Source organism: Anguilla rostrata, chromosome 11 (genome assembly GCF_018555375.3).
Source record: "Anguilla rostrata isolate EN2019 chromosome 11, ASM1855537v3, whole genome shotgun sequence".
In the NCBI taxonomy this organism is placed as follows: domain Eukaryota; kingdom Metazoa; phylum Chordata; class Actinopteri; order Anguilliformes; family Anguillidae; genus Anguilla; species Anguilla rostrata.
The window spans coordinates 16,846,889-16,865,343 of record NC_057943.1 but is presented as its reverse complement, the minus strand read 5'-3'; the positions used below and the strand labels follow the sequence as shown (position 1 = coordinate 16,865,343).

The 18,455-nt window shown below is 45.3% G+C and overlaps 1 protein-coding gene across 2 annotated transcripts in view; it reads right to left on the bottom strand.

Annotated features, from left to right (window-relative positions):
- Window positions 1–363: 363 nt before the first annotated feature.
- Window positions 364–18,455, bottom strand: part of LOC135234107 (protein bicaudal D homolog 2-like) — a 57,301-nt gene continuing 39,209 nt past the window's right edge. The window contains exons 5-8 of one of the 2 annotated variants that reach the window (XM_064298306.1): window positions 15,577–16,587; window positions 14,885–15,036; window positions 5,841–6,063; window positions 364–2,578 (exon numbers count right to left, since the gene is read on the bottom strand). In XM_064298306.1, coding sequence (XP_064154376.1) covers window positions 2,576–2,578; window positions 5,841–6,063; window positions 14,885–15,036; window positions 15,577–16,587 — 1,389 coding nt within the window. In that variant the 3' untranslated portion in view covers window positions 364–2,575. Of the gene's footprint in view, window positions 6,064–14,884; window positions 15,037–15,576; window positions 16,588–18,455 lie in introns of both variants that reach the window. The other variant, XM_064298305.1, reaches the window with a different exon arrangement.

The window sequence follows — 18,455 nt, the reverse complement described above, 5'->3', positions numbered from 1 at the left end:
GGATAATGAGAAAGAAGGGACCGGGAAACACAAAGAAATAACTTATGGGCCTGGAAAGACAGAGGAGACCAGAGAGCCAAGTGTTTGGCTCCCTTATTCGCAGTTTCTTACAAGGTCTAGTATTTGATTGAAGGCAGTTTGGGAAAGGGGCTCTTCATCCCTCCCTCTGCGTGTGCGTGGGAACCAGAGCCTTTCGAAACCAGGCACAGAATGCAGCTGGGGGGCGGGGCCTGGGGGGGCGTGAATGATGTCTAATCCAGCTTCCTCTTTTTTTTCTCAGTAGGCCGGTCGGATGAGATGGCAAAACACCCAATTAAAAACACCATTACCAATCGAGACAAGAATGAAAACTAAAAGCGGCAAGACTTTTTAGTCACATTTATTGATTTAGCCAGTATGACTACCTTTACACAGACAGACAGCCTTTCTAAAGAAAACAAAACTTTTTTTTGGATTAGTTTGTAAATAATACATTAATACCTAAAGTTTTTTTTGTTCATTTTTTCTTCTTTATTTTAAAGTTACATTTTCAGAGTTTTAGATTTGTTTTCAGCTGTGTGTAAAGGTTCCATGACTGAAATACATGCATTACATTAAACTGAGATCATTTTGCCACTAATCATAATGCACATTAAAGTAATACAGTACTGCATGACATCATTTCAAATAAATACCAACACAGATGAAGTCATTATTTTATATAAAGGTATCAAATTCTCATGTGAGTCAATACTGTAACAGAATATGACAATATAGTCTGCACGGCTAGTATCACAATGCTATCCCTTCCAGCAAACAGAAAACTTTAATTTTCCACGTAAAACAGCATTTGAATTGCACTTAATTTTAAACTTCCCAACCATATCAATAACTTGACATTTTAATGCCTCAACAAACCTCATCGCTTAAATGGCACAAGCTTGTTGATGCGAAATCTGCTTTCTGTTTACTGAAATAACAACACTTTTAAATGATGTAAAAAAAAATAATTAAAATTTAAACAAAATGAAAAAAACAAACCAACAAAAGGAAGAAAAACCACTCTCTTGCACGTGCCAACAATACTATTGATATCACGTTACCTTCACCATACAAAGCTATCGATACGTTAATATTTCGAATAGTACATTGTCCTGCACCCACAAATGTGTTAGATCTGAACCATTTTATTCATTAGGAGGCCAAAGTGATTACTTTTGGTTCCCAAAGTTTGATAAAAATACGTTTCACTATACCCCTGAATTTGCAATTCCGCATGTGAATGGGATCACTGACCTACAGAATTCAACACAATTCATTTTCTTATCTAATTATACGACTAAGGTCATATTCAGGCAAAAAGGACTATTCTCTTTGCGCTTATTGCTCCTAAACTCCTTTTAAACTAAAATTTTGTGACAAACTATTTTATCAAAAAAAATCTATCTAGTCTACAATTCTCCCTTGAAATAATGAAAGGCACTACTGGTCAAAATGGAGAAAACTGAACAAAACAAGGCGCTGGAATCACAAACCCAATACACACGGTCTTCTACCACCTCTCGTTTTTTCTTCTCATTTTTAAAACCTAAATGTACCAAGATTTGGCACGATAAACAAAGAGAGAATGAAACCATTCCAATTTGGAATTTAACTGGTGCGCTTGCAAAGAATTCTGTCCATCAGTGATCCCACCTGAATGTAACTCCACAGATTCTGGAATGGCATTGGAAATTGGAAATACGAATCATTTTATTCATGGTTTTCAAATGCCTGTTACCATTTCAACCAGAACCGCATCAAGTTTCTCCTTGTTACTTTGAACTATTCCTAAGAATAATAATACATGAAAACCCCAGAATTTGTTCACCCTGGATTTTGTTTAGAACATGGCAGTATAACATCAGTAAATAATAACAACAACAATAATAATTATGATAAACATAAAAATAACAAAAGCTTATTAATATACTCATGGATTAACTCACTGAAGCACAGCAGGTAGAACTCTGGTTTGTAGTATGATTAGAATTTGGGAGCATCTTTTCCCTGTGCCTTGTGCACAGAAGGTCGCTTAAAAGAAAATAAAAATCTATTCCTATTAACGTATATACTTTTAATATGACTCACAAACCATAGCACTACAAACCTGTCCAAGATTAGTGTAAAAAAAAGGAAGCCAAAGTGAAATACCCCTATATTAAAAGTGCGCAAGAAAAATAAAAATAAAATAATTCGCAGTGAGCTGTGCTGAAAAACAACCCCTCCCCGTTTCTTATTTCTGAGTTTCGTAGCCAATCAAATTTTTGATCGCTAAGGAAGGCAGGCAGCAATCTCCTTGGTACTTGTGAGTATCATCTTCCTGCAGCAGCGCTTGAAAAGTGAAACTATTTTTGTTCTGGCGTGACATTCATGCTGTAGTGTTTGTATGTTTGTATGAGGAACAGGTCCTTTTTTTTGTTTAAAAAATCACCTCCAAGTGGTTTTCTTAAGTCCAAATGGCCATGCAACGCTAGCTGTTGCAGGCGTACTGAATTTGAAGTTGGTCGTGCGACCGCATTCTTTGTTGGACACTCCACATCCGGGCTCAACTACATTACTGCAAAATGGAGAAACAAAAGAAATTATCAAAATGAGCATTAACATATATAGAAATAACCAAAATGCTATATCAGTGAGTGAGATGTAGTTAACGTTTAAAAAAAAAATTACACGCCAGGGTTGAAAAGCCAAGTTAGTCAAAATAAGAAGGGGCGAAAAATTGGTTAGTGTCCAAAAGCCAGATGCAGGCAGTGTGCTTAAAAGGCTCTCCTTTTGCTGGCATCCCCATTGTTATAACTATCCTCATCACCTGTTTAGCTTTATTGACACGAAAGCGCCAAGCCTGGACTTACGGATACACAGGAAGACCAGCTGGTGCAGGAAGCGAATGGCTCATAAGTACCAGACCCTGGAGCGCGCGCCATGCACAAGAGAGCGAATCAGAGAAGAGGGGAGGGGCAGAGAGAACGCTCTCCGGTAACATGCGGGTCGACTGCGGGCGTGTCTTTCACATGCAGGCTTGCCATTTAAAGCAACGACGACGACAACAAAAAAATAAAATGAAAATGAAGAAAACCCAGAGAAAAAAGGTGAATGCGTGAGCGGACAGGAGCGGAGGTGAGAGGATCGTGGCAAGCAGAGGTAGGAGACGCTGTAGTCAGCTCACATGCTGGGTCCTGATGCGCAGACATTGATTTCAAACTAGTCCCAAAGTTCCAATTACGTTATTGTTTTCCTCTAAAAATCACAAAACGTTATCAAAAGGTCTACTATTAAAAATCTACCCGAGCGTTTGGTGCGTTGAGAGAGCACACTTCCGCAGAGGGTTTAAAATCTAAGCAACACGCTAAGCTGCTTCCACAGCTAGTTTGAATCAATGTCCTCTGAAGGGTCCAGGCCCAAGTTTAAAAAAAAAGATAATTATGCAAAGAATCATTTTCAAAATCACTTGAAACCCCCCAAAGTAACTGCCATACATTTCCACAATTAATTATACTTATGCTTCTGGTTACTTTGAGAGACCAATGATTCCACAGCCTGTCGGTACTGCATGTGAAATCAGTGGGACAATATTGACTTGTACTTCAAATGGCAAAATATTAGTTCCTTTAGAATACAAGCAATGGTCATGTTGGCATTGTCTCTCACATCCTCCTCATAGCAACCACAGGAAGATGCTAAAGACCCCGAGAGCAAGTGCAGCATGGAGAAAAGCAGGGTTGACTGTCATTCATCCTCCTTCCAGATTCTGCCAAAACTAGTGTTACCTCAAGCACTTCATACTTCCCCCCTACATTATTTTAGAGGCAACAAAGGATCCTAGAAGGTAAGAATCTGACCATGGCCATAAGAAGTTACAGATAAATCTGTAGCTAGTTTTACAAAATCTCAATTTCTTACTGTGTATCTCCGTATGGACTTTCCCCACATCAATCCTGCTTTTTAGTCGTATAAAGCTAACATTCAAGTGTTTATGATCCACAAGAGTTAACACATGTACCTAGAAGCCCCACATCTTCATTGACAGCCTATCTTGCACATTAAAGCTATTCATTAATGGACAGGGTTGCCAGATTTTCCTCCCTAGTAAGCAGCCATATACAGACACCTGTACGAACACTTGTACGACGATGCAAGTTTTGTATGGTCGCTAATATCAACAGCCAAGCGGGTTTTTTCATGGCTGATTGCTGATGTAAACACACTGATCCATCAGCAAAATGAGAGGACGTGTGGGAGGTCATTACCTGACTTTATCAAGAGGCTTTCCCCCCCTGCTACTTAAAGGTAGGCTGCTGCTGCAAAGGTAGCAAACTGCTGACAATCTAAAAGAGAGTAAGGTCAGAACGAAGCAACAGGACAGTGTTAGAGACGCAGGGCTCAGCCAATCCGGAGCTTTCATTAGAGAGCTCCAGACATGCTTGCAAAGATAAGAACACGAGGGGAAAGAAAGAGAGGAAGAAAATTGCATTAGCTTAAATTCAGACACAAAATACAGGGCTGTACATCCATATCTCAGAGGATTTGGTCGACAGGCACTTCTGAGAAGTTGGATTTTGTTTCTAGAATAATCCAACTGCTGTGCCTTCCTTTTGTGCTTCTGGATCAGAGATATGTTTAGGAAAATCATAGCTTTTCGTCAAATTGACCTTATTTCTGTTCAGTTTTTTTTATTCAAATGCCAGATACTCTCACCTGTTCATAGTTCAGAGGACTGAGGCACCGAATACGAAGTGCACTTAATTTGGATGTGGAGATCAATTTGTCTTGCTCTCATTTTATATATGGCTCTGCAAGAACTCCTCAGGACTGGTTTAGTCATGAGGGAAAGCCCTATGGTTTCTCTGAAATGTGTAGAAGGACCTGTTGCATGCACCTCTCTCAAATGTAGAGCCCTGTGGAATCGGCGCTTGCATTGCGTGCAGCCGGCTTTAAAAGACAAAAGAAAAATAGCTTTCATTTAACTAGTGGCACAGATACCGTAAAGCGTAGCAATGCGATCGATTCTCTGAACAGACCTGTACACCTGCATTAAGGTTGAGCAGATCCCCTCCGTCAAAACTCAGCAGCCAATTGGAAAAGGTTTTGGAATTGAATCTCATCCAATTGGAAAGCCCAATCATCAATCATACCTTTTTTTCCCCAGATTTCAGGTCTCTTGTAGCCAGTCGCCTCTGGCTGGAGAGGCCAAGTTCCCCCACCAATCAGGAGAGGTTTGCATATTTCTGCATAATGTGTGGCATTAGCGGACAGTCCGCCAAGCTCAGACAGGCCCTGGGACGGGGACCCAGGGAGAGGAAGAGGAGGGAGCAGAGGCTAGTGTTAGGTCTGCTACAGGAGAGGAGAGAGGACAGAGGAAGAGGGGAGAGCGCAGACACCAGCGTCAGCCGCGGGAACGCCGCCATCGATGCGCGGCCCCACCCTACCGGCCCACAGACGCAGGTTACTACAAGCGGGCAAGACTGCAGGCCTTCACAAACAGCACGAAGAAATTCCTTAACAGCAAAAACCCAACGCAAACCGTAAAGCGCTATCATCATGCCATACATTACTAGGAGCTGGCGGCTGCATTCCCACACGGTACACGAGCAGGCGCGGTCGCGGTCTGAGCGCCGCGACCGCGGCCCTAAGAGCAAACCTGACACAAGGAGCGCTAAGCGTGTGGGGCTGAAACTAGGGCGGGGAGGCGGGGGCTCCCCTCTGTACAGGGCGGTCCGCGTCTAGTCGCAGTAGATCTTGTACTTCTCGCTGCAGAAGACCACGGGGCCGGCGATGCTGTTGGCCTCGGGCCGCACGCCGCAGGAGTGCCCGTGACTTACGTGGGGGTTGGCGGGGGCGCCCTTGCCCCGGGCGGCGGACGCCTTGCTCCGCCCGCCGCGGCGCGACTGCTCGTGGTCGAACTCCAGGTCCTCCAGCCGCTGCGTCAGCGCCAGCTTCTGCTGGATGGCCATGCGCAGCAGAGAGTTCAGCGTCTTCTTCTCGTCTTCAGCGGCCGCCAGCTGCCTCTGCATCTCGTCCAGCTGCGTCACGTACTCATCACATCTGGAGAGAGGGAGGGGGAGAGAGGGAGAGAAAGAGAGGAAGGGAGGAAGAGAGAGAGAGAGAGAGAGGGAGAGAGAGAGAGAGAGAGAGACAGAGAGGGAGAGAGAGAGGGAGGGAGGGAGGGAGAGAGAGAGGGAGGGAGGGAGGGGGGAGAGAGAGAGAGAGAGAGAGAGAGGGAGGAAGGGAGAGAGAGAGTGAGAAAAAGGGAGGGAGAGAGAGACACTTGGTCACAACTAGGCAGGAGGAATGCCAGACAGCACAAACACAAGGGCCAGCAGCTGCTGATTAGGTCAGCGCAGAGACAGTAAATTCCTTACTGTGTCCAGCTGTTGTTCTTTCGGTGTCAGTGTGTCTGTAAATTAACACTGTTAACACCAAGGGAATGTAACAACATTTCTTAAACATTTTTCTATGTTTGATTTTTGCACGTATGAAAACTGGTACCTCGCCGTCCAATCCCACCATGTTTGCCAAACTTACAGATTTCACACCAAACTGGTTTAGTTTTCCAGCTGGCCATGGATATTTAAATATATTATTTTTGTCTTGCAGACAAAACCCCATCAATCGGGAGAATTTAAATACAGATTCAGAACTGTAATTGCACATTTGATACTGCCTTTTGCAATGGGCAGTTAACAGTCAGTCATGGAACCTGGCCAGTTCAGTAACTAGGAGCCAGACTGAACCACTGAACCATCTGGACTCATAATACATAATGTGTGCATCTTGCCCCAGTAATCTTTTAAAAAAATGTTATGTTGTGCAGTACCCACTGTGTGGTCAAGAAAACAAGAAAAACAATACAATACATATTTTTCTATACATATAGTATTATATTGACTTGTGTGCAATTCACAACACATCACACAAGCTGAATATTTTATTTTTTAACAGAATGTTGATGCTCACAAATGTGTCTCTTTCCAGAACCTACTGTGCAGCCATGATAATCCTGTCAACTATGGCTGCTATATTAATTGCATGTACAGGCATGTATTTGGCTGGCGGGAAAAGAAATATGCATTTGGCAAATGTTCCAATCTCCCATTTTCTCCACTAATAAAAAAAAATGTAGTTTCAACAACAATCCAGCAGGAGGCTCAAGTGCTCCAAAATCCAAACATGCACAAGAACCATAGCCCTGAATAACTGCTGACCTCAGATCAGCTTCATCTAACTAGCAGAATGAGCTTGGAGGTTTGGGTCAACAGATCCTGGATCAGCACTTTTGACTGGAAAACTAAAAGAAAAGTTTCCTTCAGTGACGTCCACTAGAGGGCACTCTTGCAGCTTCAAACGCTTAAAAAAGACCTTCTACACCAATGAATTCCTTGAGCATTTCCTCAGACAAACTCCCATAACACCCCTCTGCTCCCGCACACGCAATCTCTGCCAACAGCTCAATGCCTGCATGGGAGTCTCTGAAGAGAGAGAGTCAAGCAGGAATATTCAACCCATGAGCTTTGGGGATACAGGTAATGTGTAATAATGCAAAAAAATGCTCCAGTGTCTTCAAGCAGCATTTGTCCCTTTACTTGGTCATCTAGGCACGACTCATTTTTTCCCCCTTAACATTTTAACAGGATATGCTAATGGATGCAGAACTATTACAATGTTTACAATGTCTGAATTCTCAACAACGCCAGACTTGAATTAGTGAAATGTGCATGTTCATTTGGCAGTTGCTCAAACAAAGAACAACCATTCATACAATAACAACCATATTACAATATTAAATGACTCTGAAAAGAATGGTTAATAACTACACTAATAAACAACAGATAGAAGCACAAATCAAAGGACGTAGAAGAATCACTCGTTTTATGCTGCTGCATATGCCATTTATACTACTGTCTACAGCGCTCTGGTCATAATGAAATATGAATAATGAAAGGAAAAAAGAGCAGTGCGGATCTAATGAGCACTCCAAGGTCCTGGCAGCTGAGCTTATGAGATGCATCCCTATGCAGTGAGAGGGCATCATCACACAGTGTATGTGCAGTGAGGGAGATGCATCCCTATGCAGTGAGAGGGCATCATCACACAGTGTATGTGCAGTCAGGGAGATGCATCCCTATGCAGTGAGAGGGCATCATCACACAGTGTATGTGCAGTGAGGGAGATGCATCCCTATGCAGTGAGAGGGCATCATCACACAGTGTATGTGCAGTGAGGGAGATGCATCCCTATGCAGTGAGAGGGCATCATCACACAGTGTATGGGTAGGAGTTCATGCCTTGCAGGGAGGCATCATCAAGGTATGAGCAGGAGATGCATCCTATGCAGTGAGAGGGCATCATCACACAGTGTATGTCAGTGAGGATGCATCTATGCGTGGAGGCTCACACAGCGTATGTGCAGGAGGAGATGCATCCCTATGCAGTGAGAGGGCATATCAACATTTAGTGAGGTCAGGAGGCATCCTATGCAGTGAGAGGCATCATCACACAGTGTAGTGCAGTGAGGGAGATGCATCCCTATGCAGTGAGAGGGCATAATCACACAGTGTATGTGCAGTGAGGGAGATGCATCCCTATGCATGAGAGGGCATCATCACACAGTGTATGTGCAGTGAGGGAGATGCATCCTATGCAGTGAGAGGCATCATCCACAGTGTATGTGCAGTGAGGAGATGCATCCCTATGCAGTGAGAGGCATCATCACACAGTGTATGTGCAGTGAGGGAGATGCATCCCTATGCAGTGAGAGGGCATCATCACACAGTGTATGTGCAGTGAGGGAGATGCATCCCTATGCAGTGAGAGGGCATCATCACACAGTGTATGTGCAGTGAGGGAGATGCATCCCTATGCAGTGAGAGGGCATCATCACACAGCGTATGTGCGGTCAGGGAGGCAGGCCTTTGACCTTCAGACACAGACACCTGATCCAGCACACAGCCTCATCCTGCAACTGCAGAACACACAACAGCTTAATGTGACATTGGGGAGCCCTCACAGTTGCATAGAGGAACAGCTGTGAATGTGAGTGTGTGTATGTGCGTGTTTGTGTGCCTGTGTGTGCGCGTTTGTTTGTGTCAGTGCGCAAGGGCAAGTGTGTGTGTGTATGAGTGCGTGTAAGTGTGAATGTGCGAGAGTGCATGTGAATGTAAGTGTGTGTGTGTAGGTGTGTATATGCGCGTGTGTATGTGCATGTGTAGGTGTGTGTGCGCACGTGTGTATGTGCGTGTGCACATGTGTGTGTGTGTAGATGTAAGTGTGTGTGTGCGCGCATGTGTATGCGCGCGTGTGTGTATGTGTGTGTGTGTGTGCGCTTGTGTATGTGTGTCGTGTGTAGGCATGTGTGTGGTGATGGTATGTGTATGTGTACGTGTGTGTGTGCGCTTGTGTATGTGCGCGTGCACGCGCTTGTGTATGTGTGTGTGCGCGTGTGTATGCGCGCGTGTGTGTATGTGTATGTGCGTGCGCTTGTGTATGCGCGCGTGTGTGTATGTGTATGTGCGTGCGCTTGTGTATGCGCGCGTGTGTAGGTGTGTGTGTGTGTGTGCGCATGTGTGTGTCTGAAGGCTACGCTAAGGCTCGGCGTCAGAGCAGGACAGCCCCACATCGTCTCTGCTTGCAGTGCTGCAGACCGGGCCTGGGAGCAGCTGCAGGGGAGGCGGTGAATAAGACAGTGAGAGCCTCGGCTGTATTAAAGTCTGGGATCAGGGAATTCAGCCGCAGGGTTCATGGATTTATCTTTAAAGACCACCCGCTATTCCAACTGAGCGTAGAAATCTCAGGATTTATATGAATGAAGCTTGGCCAGTCTTGCCTGACCATTTTGCAGCTGCACAAATGAAAAATATTATTCCCTCTACTTCTCTCTTCTTCTTCCTTCTCTTTTTCTCTCTCAATCACCCTCTCCCTAGTTTGTGCTAGAGCTGCCCCTAACACGGTGCTGTCACATTTCTCTTTAACATGCAAGTCCTGATAACTTGTTCCATTATCCAGCTTTCCGTTTAACCCTCAGTCTGTTTCCATACCCAGCAAATTTCCCAAATCCAATCGAGTTTTCAGATGGCTGATAGTTCGATAAACTATAATCTTAATTTTATTTACATTCCATCCAATTTCAGCGAGAGAATGATAAATTAATTGCAGATAGTTGACTCTAGCTGTGACTAACAATGATGACTGAACACAATGGACACAGCTGTGAAATGAAAGGTTGGTACAAGGACACCATGATCACAGGGCCTTGTGCCATTGGCTATTCAGACTTTTATGTGACTGTGGGTCCCTAGCCATTGGCTGCTCGTGGAATGTTTGCTGGTCATTATAAGCTGCCTGCCAGCGGGCTAACACTGTGACTAAGTGTCTGGTACCACTGGTTATTAAGGGTCTGAATCTGTTCAGGGCCTCAGGTCATTGGTCTGTCCCTGAAAGGTGACCCATGTGACCTATGACCCACCGAATGAACACAAAACTTTCCCGACTAAACCATCCCCTTTTCACCACTGTTTCAGAACGACAGCGTACGAGCCAAGAACCCTCCTCCGGACAAGTAAACCCCATAAACAGCACAGACCAGCGAAGACAAAGCGACATAACTCCACAATGGGGATTAGTCACACCCCATTTGGTCCAGCCTTTCAGTGTTTTTGGGGGGGGGCGTCTTCCCATGAACGAAGATGGGTTTAAAAGGGGGGGGGGGCTTGGGTTTTCCCGGGAAAAGAAGCCCTACTCTTTTCTGTGGAGCCTGGCTCTCAATGGGCCCCTTCTTCCTGTGATAAACTGGGGTGCTGAGCCACAATGGAGGGGGCTGCTGCCCTTTGTTGCCCGGGACAATCGGCGCATTCAGGGCGGTGAGAGAAAGGGGCTTTGCGCTTCACACAAACCACAATATCAGCAGCGAGGAGACACACAGTCCAGCTGTTCTCTGACAAGGTGGGAACGGGCGTGCCCACAGAGGGGAGGGGCCTGCGCTGCCGTGAGGGGCAATCTCAGCTTTCAGCCAACGCAGGCTTAGCGTGCAGAACAACAGAGAAGAGAGAGGACCTGGGGAACTACAGTACACGTATACTCATTAAACCTTAAAAATATAATGTAAGCATTGCTCCTCTCAGACAGCAGCAGTAACGTGGTTAGCTGTAAGCTAATCTTACTTTGTTGACAAACCTGATAACCAAACTGTCCCAAAAGTGGAAAAAAGACAATCCATAATGAGGTAATCATATGACAATCCCAACATCATGAAGGCTTTAGTACATGAGGGCAAACAATGTTGTGGTGTCTCCCTACGTACCCTGAATAAAGCGAAATTGCCAACCGCCACCGCAGGGGAGGTGCCCAGTAGTAACCATGACATGAAGATGGAGGTGAAGTGAAACAGAAACTAGTGCTACCTAGAGCACAGTTTCAGTAACGGCATATTTACAGACATAATTCAGGAAAGTACCTAAAGGTACAGCCAGTGCTCTAGCGGGAAATCAGCAGCTCTCCGGTAACAAACCCAGCTCCCAAGAGATATTACCACACTACTCCACTGCAGTGAAAACAGGTGCATTTGCACAGACCTCACACTTACATCAAAGCAAAATTAAAGACTGCACACACATACACTGAAGGGCTCGCCCCTGTTTCCAACAAACACAACAACCTCCCTAAATCATAAAACTGCCTTGCATCATAATAGTTAAGATTTACATGAGAAAGCATCCCTAATTAACAGCCAGACTATGGATTGAGATTTGGGGGGTGAAGGGAGGGGGTTATCCTAACCCAAGCAGCCCGACGGTCCTCAAGCCGGTCGCTGGAGCATGAGGACGACGGAGGAGGGAGTGTGGGAAACTCTGGCCAGGCACGTACACCCCTTCAAACCCTCTCAAAAGGGCCCTTCTGCCTCAGAGGCACTCCGTGCCAGTCATTAGCATACCAATACTGCTCTCTCCGAGCGAACCCTCACAGAGGCTTCACCTACATCTGCTCAACCAATCGGGAGGAAGGGGTTACTCCTTGTTATTTGACCAACAGCTGTGAGGTTCACCAGACCATGTCATGTTACCATGACCTCGCCTTGAATGCCTCCACAAAGGTTTACCACAGATACACCGTGAGGAACTGTACAAGGGAGCGCAGGAGGCCCTGAAACAGGATTTCGGCATGTTGTCAAGTGGGACGGCAGGCTGGGAGTTCAAGCTCATCTCGCCAAAATCATCTTAACAGCAAGACTAAGTGTAAAACGGAGAGGGGGAATTTGAAACACCAGAATCCAAACCTGCTGGTTGTGAAAACAGAAATTTAAATACAGAGTCTGAAACATATAGCTAAACCATACAATTAAAGTTCTGTATACTGTTGAGGTTCCCATAGCATCCAGATTGTTGTGTTTAGAATAATGGTTCCCTTTTCCGTACATGGTAATGTTATCACGGTAATTATAATAAAAGATTGTATTTCACATTATTATTTGGATAAATTATTTAATCTCCAAATCTCTTCCAGCCAACAAGGTCACACAAACATTTGTTTACTAGGCTGCCATTAGAAAATCTTAATGTAATCCTCAATTAAAATATCTGATCACTGCAAAAAACACTTACCGGTTGCTGTATGAATGTACACCAACTATTACCACATGCATTTCTCATACAAAATCAACTAGCAAAATTCCCAACCCAATATTACCCTGTGGAGTCTTTTTACATGAAACTACTTATAGTGCTTTTATTGTTTGTTGCTACTCTGTGGTAAGTACCAAAAAGTAGCACTTTGAACTGCAGATAGCACTTGACACTGTATATCAGCACGTTTCTACTGCAATAACCAAAGGCCAGGCTGGCCTTTAATTCCCCAAAGTGGGGACTGAAGGAGACAGTCAGAGGTGGACTGAAGAGACTAGTCTGAACAGGAGATCCTTTTCAGAACTCATCCTCATACAGTTGCCTGAACAGGGAAGCAGTCATGCAGGTTGAAACATGCACTGCCTGTCAGCACACAGCTCATCTTCTTCATATCAACTCTGCCAGTGAACTGTGGGAAATTTAATTACACACAATGGGTGGGATCTGAATATCAACAAAATGTGAATATTTATGTAAATAAAGATGCCAGCCCATATTCCCACTCAGATTCAACAGAGAACTTTCAGGGCACTCCAGTCAAAAGAATGACTGCTGTGTGATCTGCTAGCTGCCCAGATAAACAACTCAAGTACTCTGTTACTCAGAGAAATCTTTGTGAAAATGCTCCAAGGATAAAAAAAAAATGAGAAAAGCTAGTTTCCTGTAGCCTTTTAAAAATGAACAAAGCTGCAGTTTGCCTGAAATTCTATTTGGAGCTAAAGAAATTGCCACTTGAGGGCTGCCCTTTGTCACTGGCATTTGCATGTGAACTTAATCACACACCCTTCAGAAATGAACAGCCTCTTAACGACGGAAATTTCTCTCCTTTCAAACTGACCCTCTTTCAGTGCACCTTCATCTTCATGGATCTTAAATTGCACATGTGCTTGATTAAATGTGGATATTGAAAGAAAACAACATGCTCAGTGTGGAATTAAAGAAGCAGGTTAAACAGGCTAGCCGGGTTCAGTCTAATTCAGGCACTGACGGCAGCTGGTTGGAAAGCTGTGGGTGACCCATCACACAAGCCTCTGTGCTCAGGGCCTGACTGCGGAACTGCACAGTTCTCCCCACTCCCTGCTCTTAACTTAGAATTTAAGTGGGAGAGACGTGCTGAGCTCCGCCATCTGGCACCGCAACATTTCCCGCGATGAAAACGGGAAAAACTCACGCCGCATATATTTAGAAAATACAAACAGGTGCCCACCGACGCGTCCGATTAACTGCTGGATTTAGGCTGATCTTGAAATAAAAATGAAAATCCCCGTTTTCATTAGGGACACAAGTTAGGTGGAGGACAAGCTGCAGTACCCACAGAATAATCCGGGCTTGGGTAGGTAGCAATTATGGAAAGAATGGGGGGAAGGGGTAAAACTATGGCCTCCTTCTTATGGAAATCAGGAAGATTAACTCGCAAGGGGTTAATAAGTTCGAACTGATATTGGGAATAATCGCTGTTTACAATGTGGTTTTTACAACTACAGCCACGAAGATTATCAATAAGCCCCCTGCTACAAAAGCACAAAGACAGTATGTAGACCTATCCTTCTTTGCCCTAATTCCTGAAAAAGATTGAATAAATTAAGTGTATTTGATCATCGCCTCATTTACTAGTTAATGCCGCCAACAGGAAGAGAAGAATCTCCTAATAACTCACAAACATGATTCTTCAGAACGATACGGTTATCTCATCATGTGGGAAACTAACCTAAACTTTAGCATGTGGTGAACACATCTTAAATGGACACTTTAAGTGTAGGCTCATGGCTCAAGTGGTGAACCTGGCTCCTAACAGTAAGTCACAGCTCTAAGCATGTGGTAAACATGGCTGTATGACACTTAAATATGGAACATAACCAGAGGGCAGCAAACATGGCTCTAAGCCTGAATTGAACATGGTTTCTTGTCAATAGCAAGCATACTGCTGAATATGTGCCAGTCACAGCTCAGTGCCTGCATTAAGTCCTCCCTTGTAATGAAAACTGCCTTTACACCATGGCAAATGAAGCTCTTAATTTACAATGAACCTGGCTTTTACCATGTAGTGCAAATAGCTCTCGCCGTCTGGAAAATAGCTCAGTATTAGGCGTGATGAGTATGGCTCCATTCGTGTGGCAATATCAGAACATGGCAATAATGAGTTTATTTGCCAAATACAGTGTTACAATAACAGTATCTTTTTTACGATTTCTTTTTTTCAAACATTATATTCCATTTCCCTGTGTGTGTGTGTGTGATGACTGAGCCTCTCACCTTGTGGCGAACATGGCTCTGAGGGAAGAGAAGGTGGCGGCGTCCTCCTTCAGGGCCTTGAGCTCATTACGAAGCTTCATCATGGTCTCGGTGACCATGGCCTTCTCGTTCTCATACTTGCTCTTCAGGTTGGCCAGCGCCACCTCGGCCGTCTGTCAGAGAGAACGGAGAAGATGCCCGTCAGATAGGTGTGACATTTCCCAGGGCTGACGGCTGCAGCTTCTCCAAATACACAAAATTATATTTCAGAACCTGCTAGGGAGGACACCAGTTCAACTGTGGCACTGGAGAATTTTTAGTTATGCATTTTACTTACAATATATTTATTTCCATTTCTACAGCTTTGTTCAAAGGGTTTCATTATCCTAAATTATAGTCCTAAAATTTCCATGTGTTTCTCTCAATGTGAACAGAAACCACAGTTTCAATCTCAAATTAAACATCCCCAAAGAGGCTCATCAGCAACTGGACTCAACCTGGAGGTCTAGGGTTGTTTCTGTAACCTTTCACCCCTCCCCAGTAATTAAGAAAAGCCCTTCACTACAAACAAGCAGATACGAATAGCTGACGTGTCTACAGACCGCAATAATGGCAGCCCTACTGTGCGTCTGATGCACGTTTGCTCAGCTGTGTTTGCTGCAGCAGGTGCCCACCCAGCCTGTGCCTGCACAGAAACACGGGTCTGCCCTCACCTGCTTGTTGGCCTTGAGCACGGTCCTCAAGGTGGCGATCTGCTCCCGCTTGGTGCTCAGGAGGGACTTGAGCTTCAGGATCTCCTCCATGCAGGCCTCCTTGTCCTTGTCCGCCACGGGGCCCAGCTCCAGGGTGGCCACCCTCTGGCGGGACAGCTCCGTGGTGCGGTCCACCGCCATCTGCAGGTGCTTGATCTGGTCCCTGATGATGGCCACCAGGTTGTAGATGTTCATGGGCTCCCGGCGCGCGTCCGAGACGGGGGAGGGGAGGGAGGAGACGGGGGACGGAGTGGCGTCGCCGTTCTCGGCCTTTCCGGGTTCGGGGAAGAGCCCTTTGGTGAGCAGGATGGGGGAGCGCCGGCCCCGGCCCTCGGGGCTGCTGCGCCCGCCCTTGCCCTCCTTGTAGAAGTCGAGCATGACGCGGTTGGGCGTCTCGTTGTTGCACATGCACACGTGGTTGTACAGGTTGGCCAGCTCCTCGCTGAAGGTGACCAGCTCGTCCTGGGCGACGCTGAGGCTGCCCTGCGACTCGCCGGCCACGTCGCTCACCTTCTTCAGCTCCTTCTCCAGGCGCACCACTTGGTCCCGGTCCGTGCGGTTGGTCTTCTCCAGGGAGGACAGCTTTTCCGACAGCACTGTCACGTCGCTCTCCAGACGGCCCTTCTCCTCCTCGTACTTGGACTGGCAGTCTTCGTACTTGGCCTTCAGACCCTTCAGCTCCTCCTTCAGGTCGCCGATCTCCGAAACGGCCACCTTGTACTTGCACTCCAGGATCTCGGGCCCGTTGATGTCCACCTCGTAGTAGTCGCCGTCCTCGTGGCTGTCGCGCTCCTTCTCGTTGTCCAGGGCCGACTGGCGCTCCTTGCTGGCCTGCAGCTTCTTCATGGCGTTGAGGTTCTCAGTGAGTCGGCTGACCTTCTCGTGCTGCTCGGACAGAGCTCCGCGAGCATGCTCCAGCTGTTTCTGGGAGTCCTGCAGGGTGGACAGCAGGTTCACCTTCTCCCTCTCCACCTAGGAGAAGAATGGATAGGCCAGTTAAATACACACTGGGCTCATAAAGAAGGGCTTATAGCTCTTTTATTAATGTTCATGATTCCACATGCAAGGCAGACATGATAGCCTTGAAAATTACCATAAACTGGCCAACACATGGTTTAGTTTTTATAAAAGTAAATATGGTGGAGCATTTGAGGCACTTTAATCCTTTGTGGTTGTCAGTTTAGAAAGTTGTCAAAGGATTCAGAAAATCTATTTCACTGTCTCACAGTACTCAAATGGTCTGTTGGCCCAAAGGGTAAATTCATTGTGTCACCTTGGATTAGGAATATGGAGGCTCACATGTGTCCATATTGAGAGATGAAAGAACATTTATGACATATTCTGTGTGGAGATTGCAGTTCTGGTCTTTTACGCCACAGCCACCTTCAGCACACCAACTGCAGGCAGGGTAACTGTATATTTGAGAGGTTCATCAGTGGCCTAATTTTGTTACTCAGACAAATGAATTAATAATGAGGACCAGAATCCTTTTCACCTTCATTAATAATTCAGGCTTGTGAAAGGAAAGCCAAATATGCTGTTCCCAGCGAGAAGGGTCAAGATTTAGTTTCCCTAAAAATAGAAATGTGCTGAGGAATAGATAAATGAAGATGAGGAGAAAGGCAATGTCCAAAAGTACTCAGGCTTGAAGTGTAGGTGTACAGTATGACATTTCACATTTCCATTCTGATATCCTTGAAATAATTCAGTCTATAAGGTGAACCATAATTAGCGTTGTTACTAAAAATCTAGGTTGTAATCTGAAATCTATATTATGTTCAATTTTATGGATATTTATTGACCTCATCAGGTCTCCATCTTTAGAGTATTTGATACATTCTCACCACTACCAGTGGCATCTGTGAAATGAATAAGAAGAGAACCAGAGTAGCTCATTCTCTAAAAATGGATAACCACAGACTTTTTAGAATAAAGAACTTAAATAAAGTAACGCATCTGTTATGAGTGGATGCCAGGCATAGATTATCTGGGGATCAATAGGACATGACAAGGGTATGAAAGCTCCTGAATAATTAAGGAGCGTTCAGATTTTGTTATCTTGATTTCCAGAAGTTGTCTCCATAAACAAACATTCCCCATGACTGGTTAATCCTTTTAGACTCTTCACTGGCCTAACAATGGCCTGACCCTGGCAGAGTCAGAGAAAGTGCGGCAGCCAGGATCCGTGGTTTGGCAACACCGCCTTCACCAGGGACTCCCCTGCGCACCATGCCGTTATCCTAGCGTCCCACGCGGCGGTATCCCATAAGGCAGGATGCAGGGTGATTTGGCGACAGATGGCACGTGACAGATCGCCGCTCTTGCACACCTGCAGGATGCTGGGGGGTGGGGGTGGGCGTTTCGTCACGGATTATCTCAAGTTCCTCTTAACAGGATTTAGTCCTGGGACCTGGAGGCTTAGAGGTGAGGAACTACGGCAACATAAAGAGTTAGCAGAAGCCAAAGCTCCTCTCCTGAGCATGGACAGCTGCCTCCATCCAAGCAGCACCCTGCCCATTAACAAGACATCCCTGAAACTAATCCCCCGCTCCGGACTAGAAGGGCTAACATTGAGCTGTAAACACAGGGACGTTATTTATGACCTGCCAGTGTAGTTCAATATGGCAAAGAACAAAAAAGGCTTCTGCCCTTGTGTATATAAAGATTTTCCTGCCTATACTTCATATAGGTTTCTGGATGAAAACAGATGCCTATAATTTAAAACCGATCTATGTAGTGGACTGACGGAGCGGGAGACATTCCTTATGCCAGGCTCAGAATACACGGCCAACAAAATCTTTAAATTGCTGTACAGCTCACACTACCCTACAATCTATCCT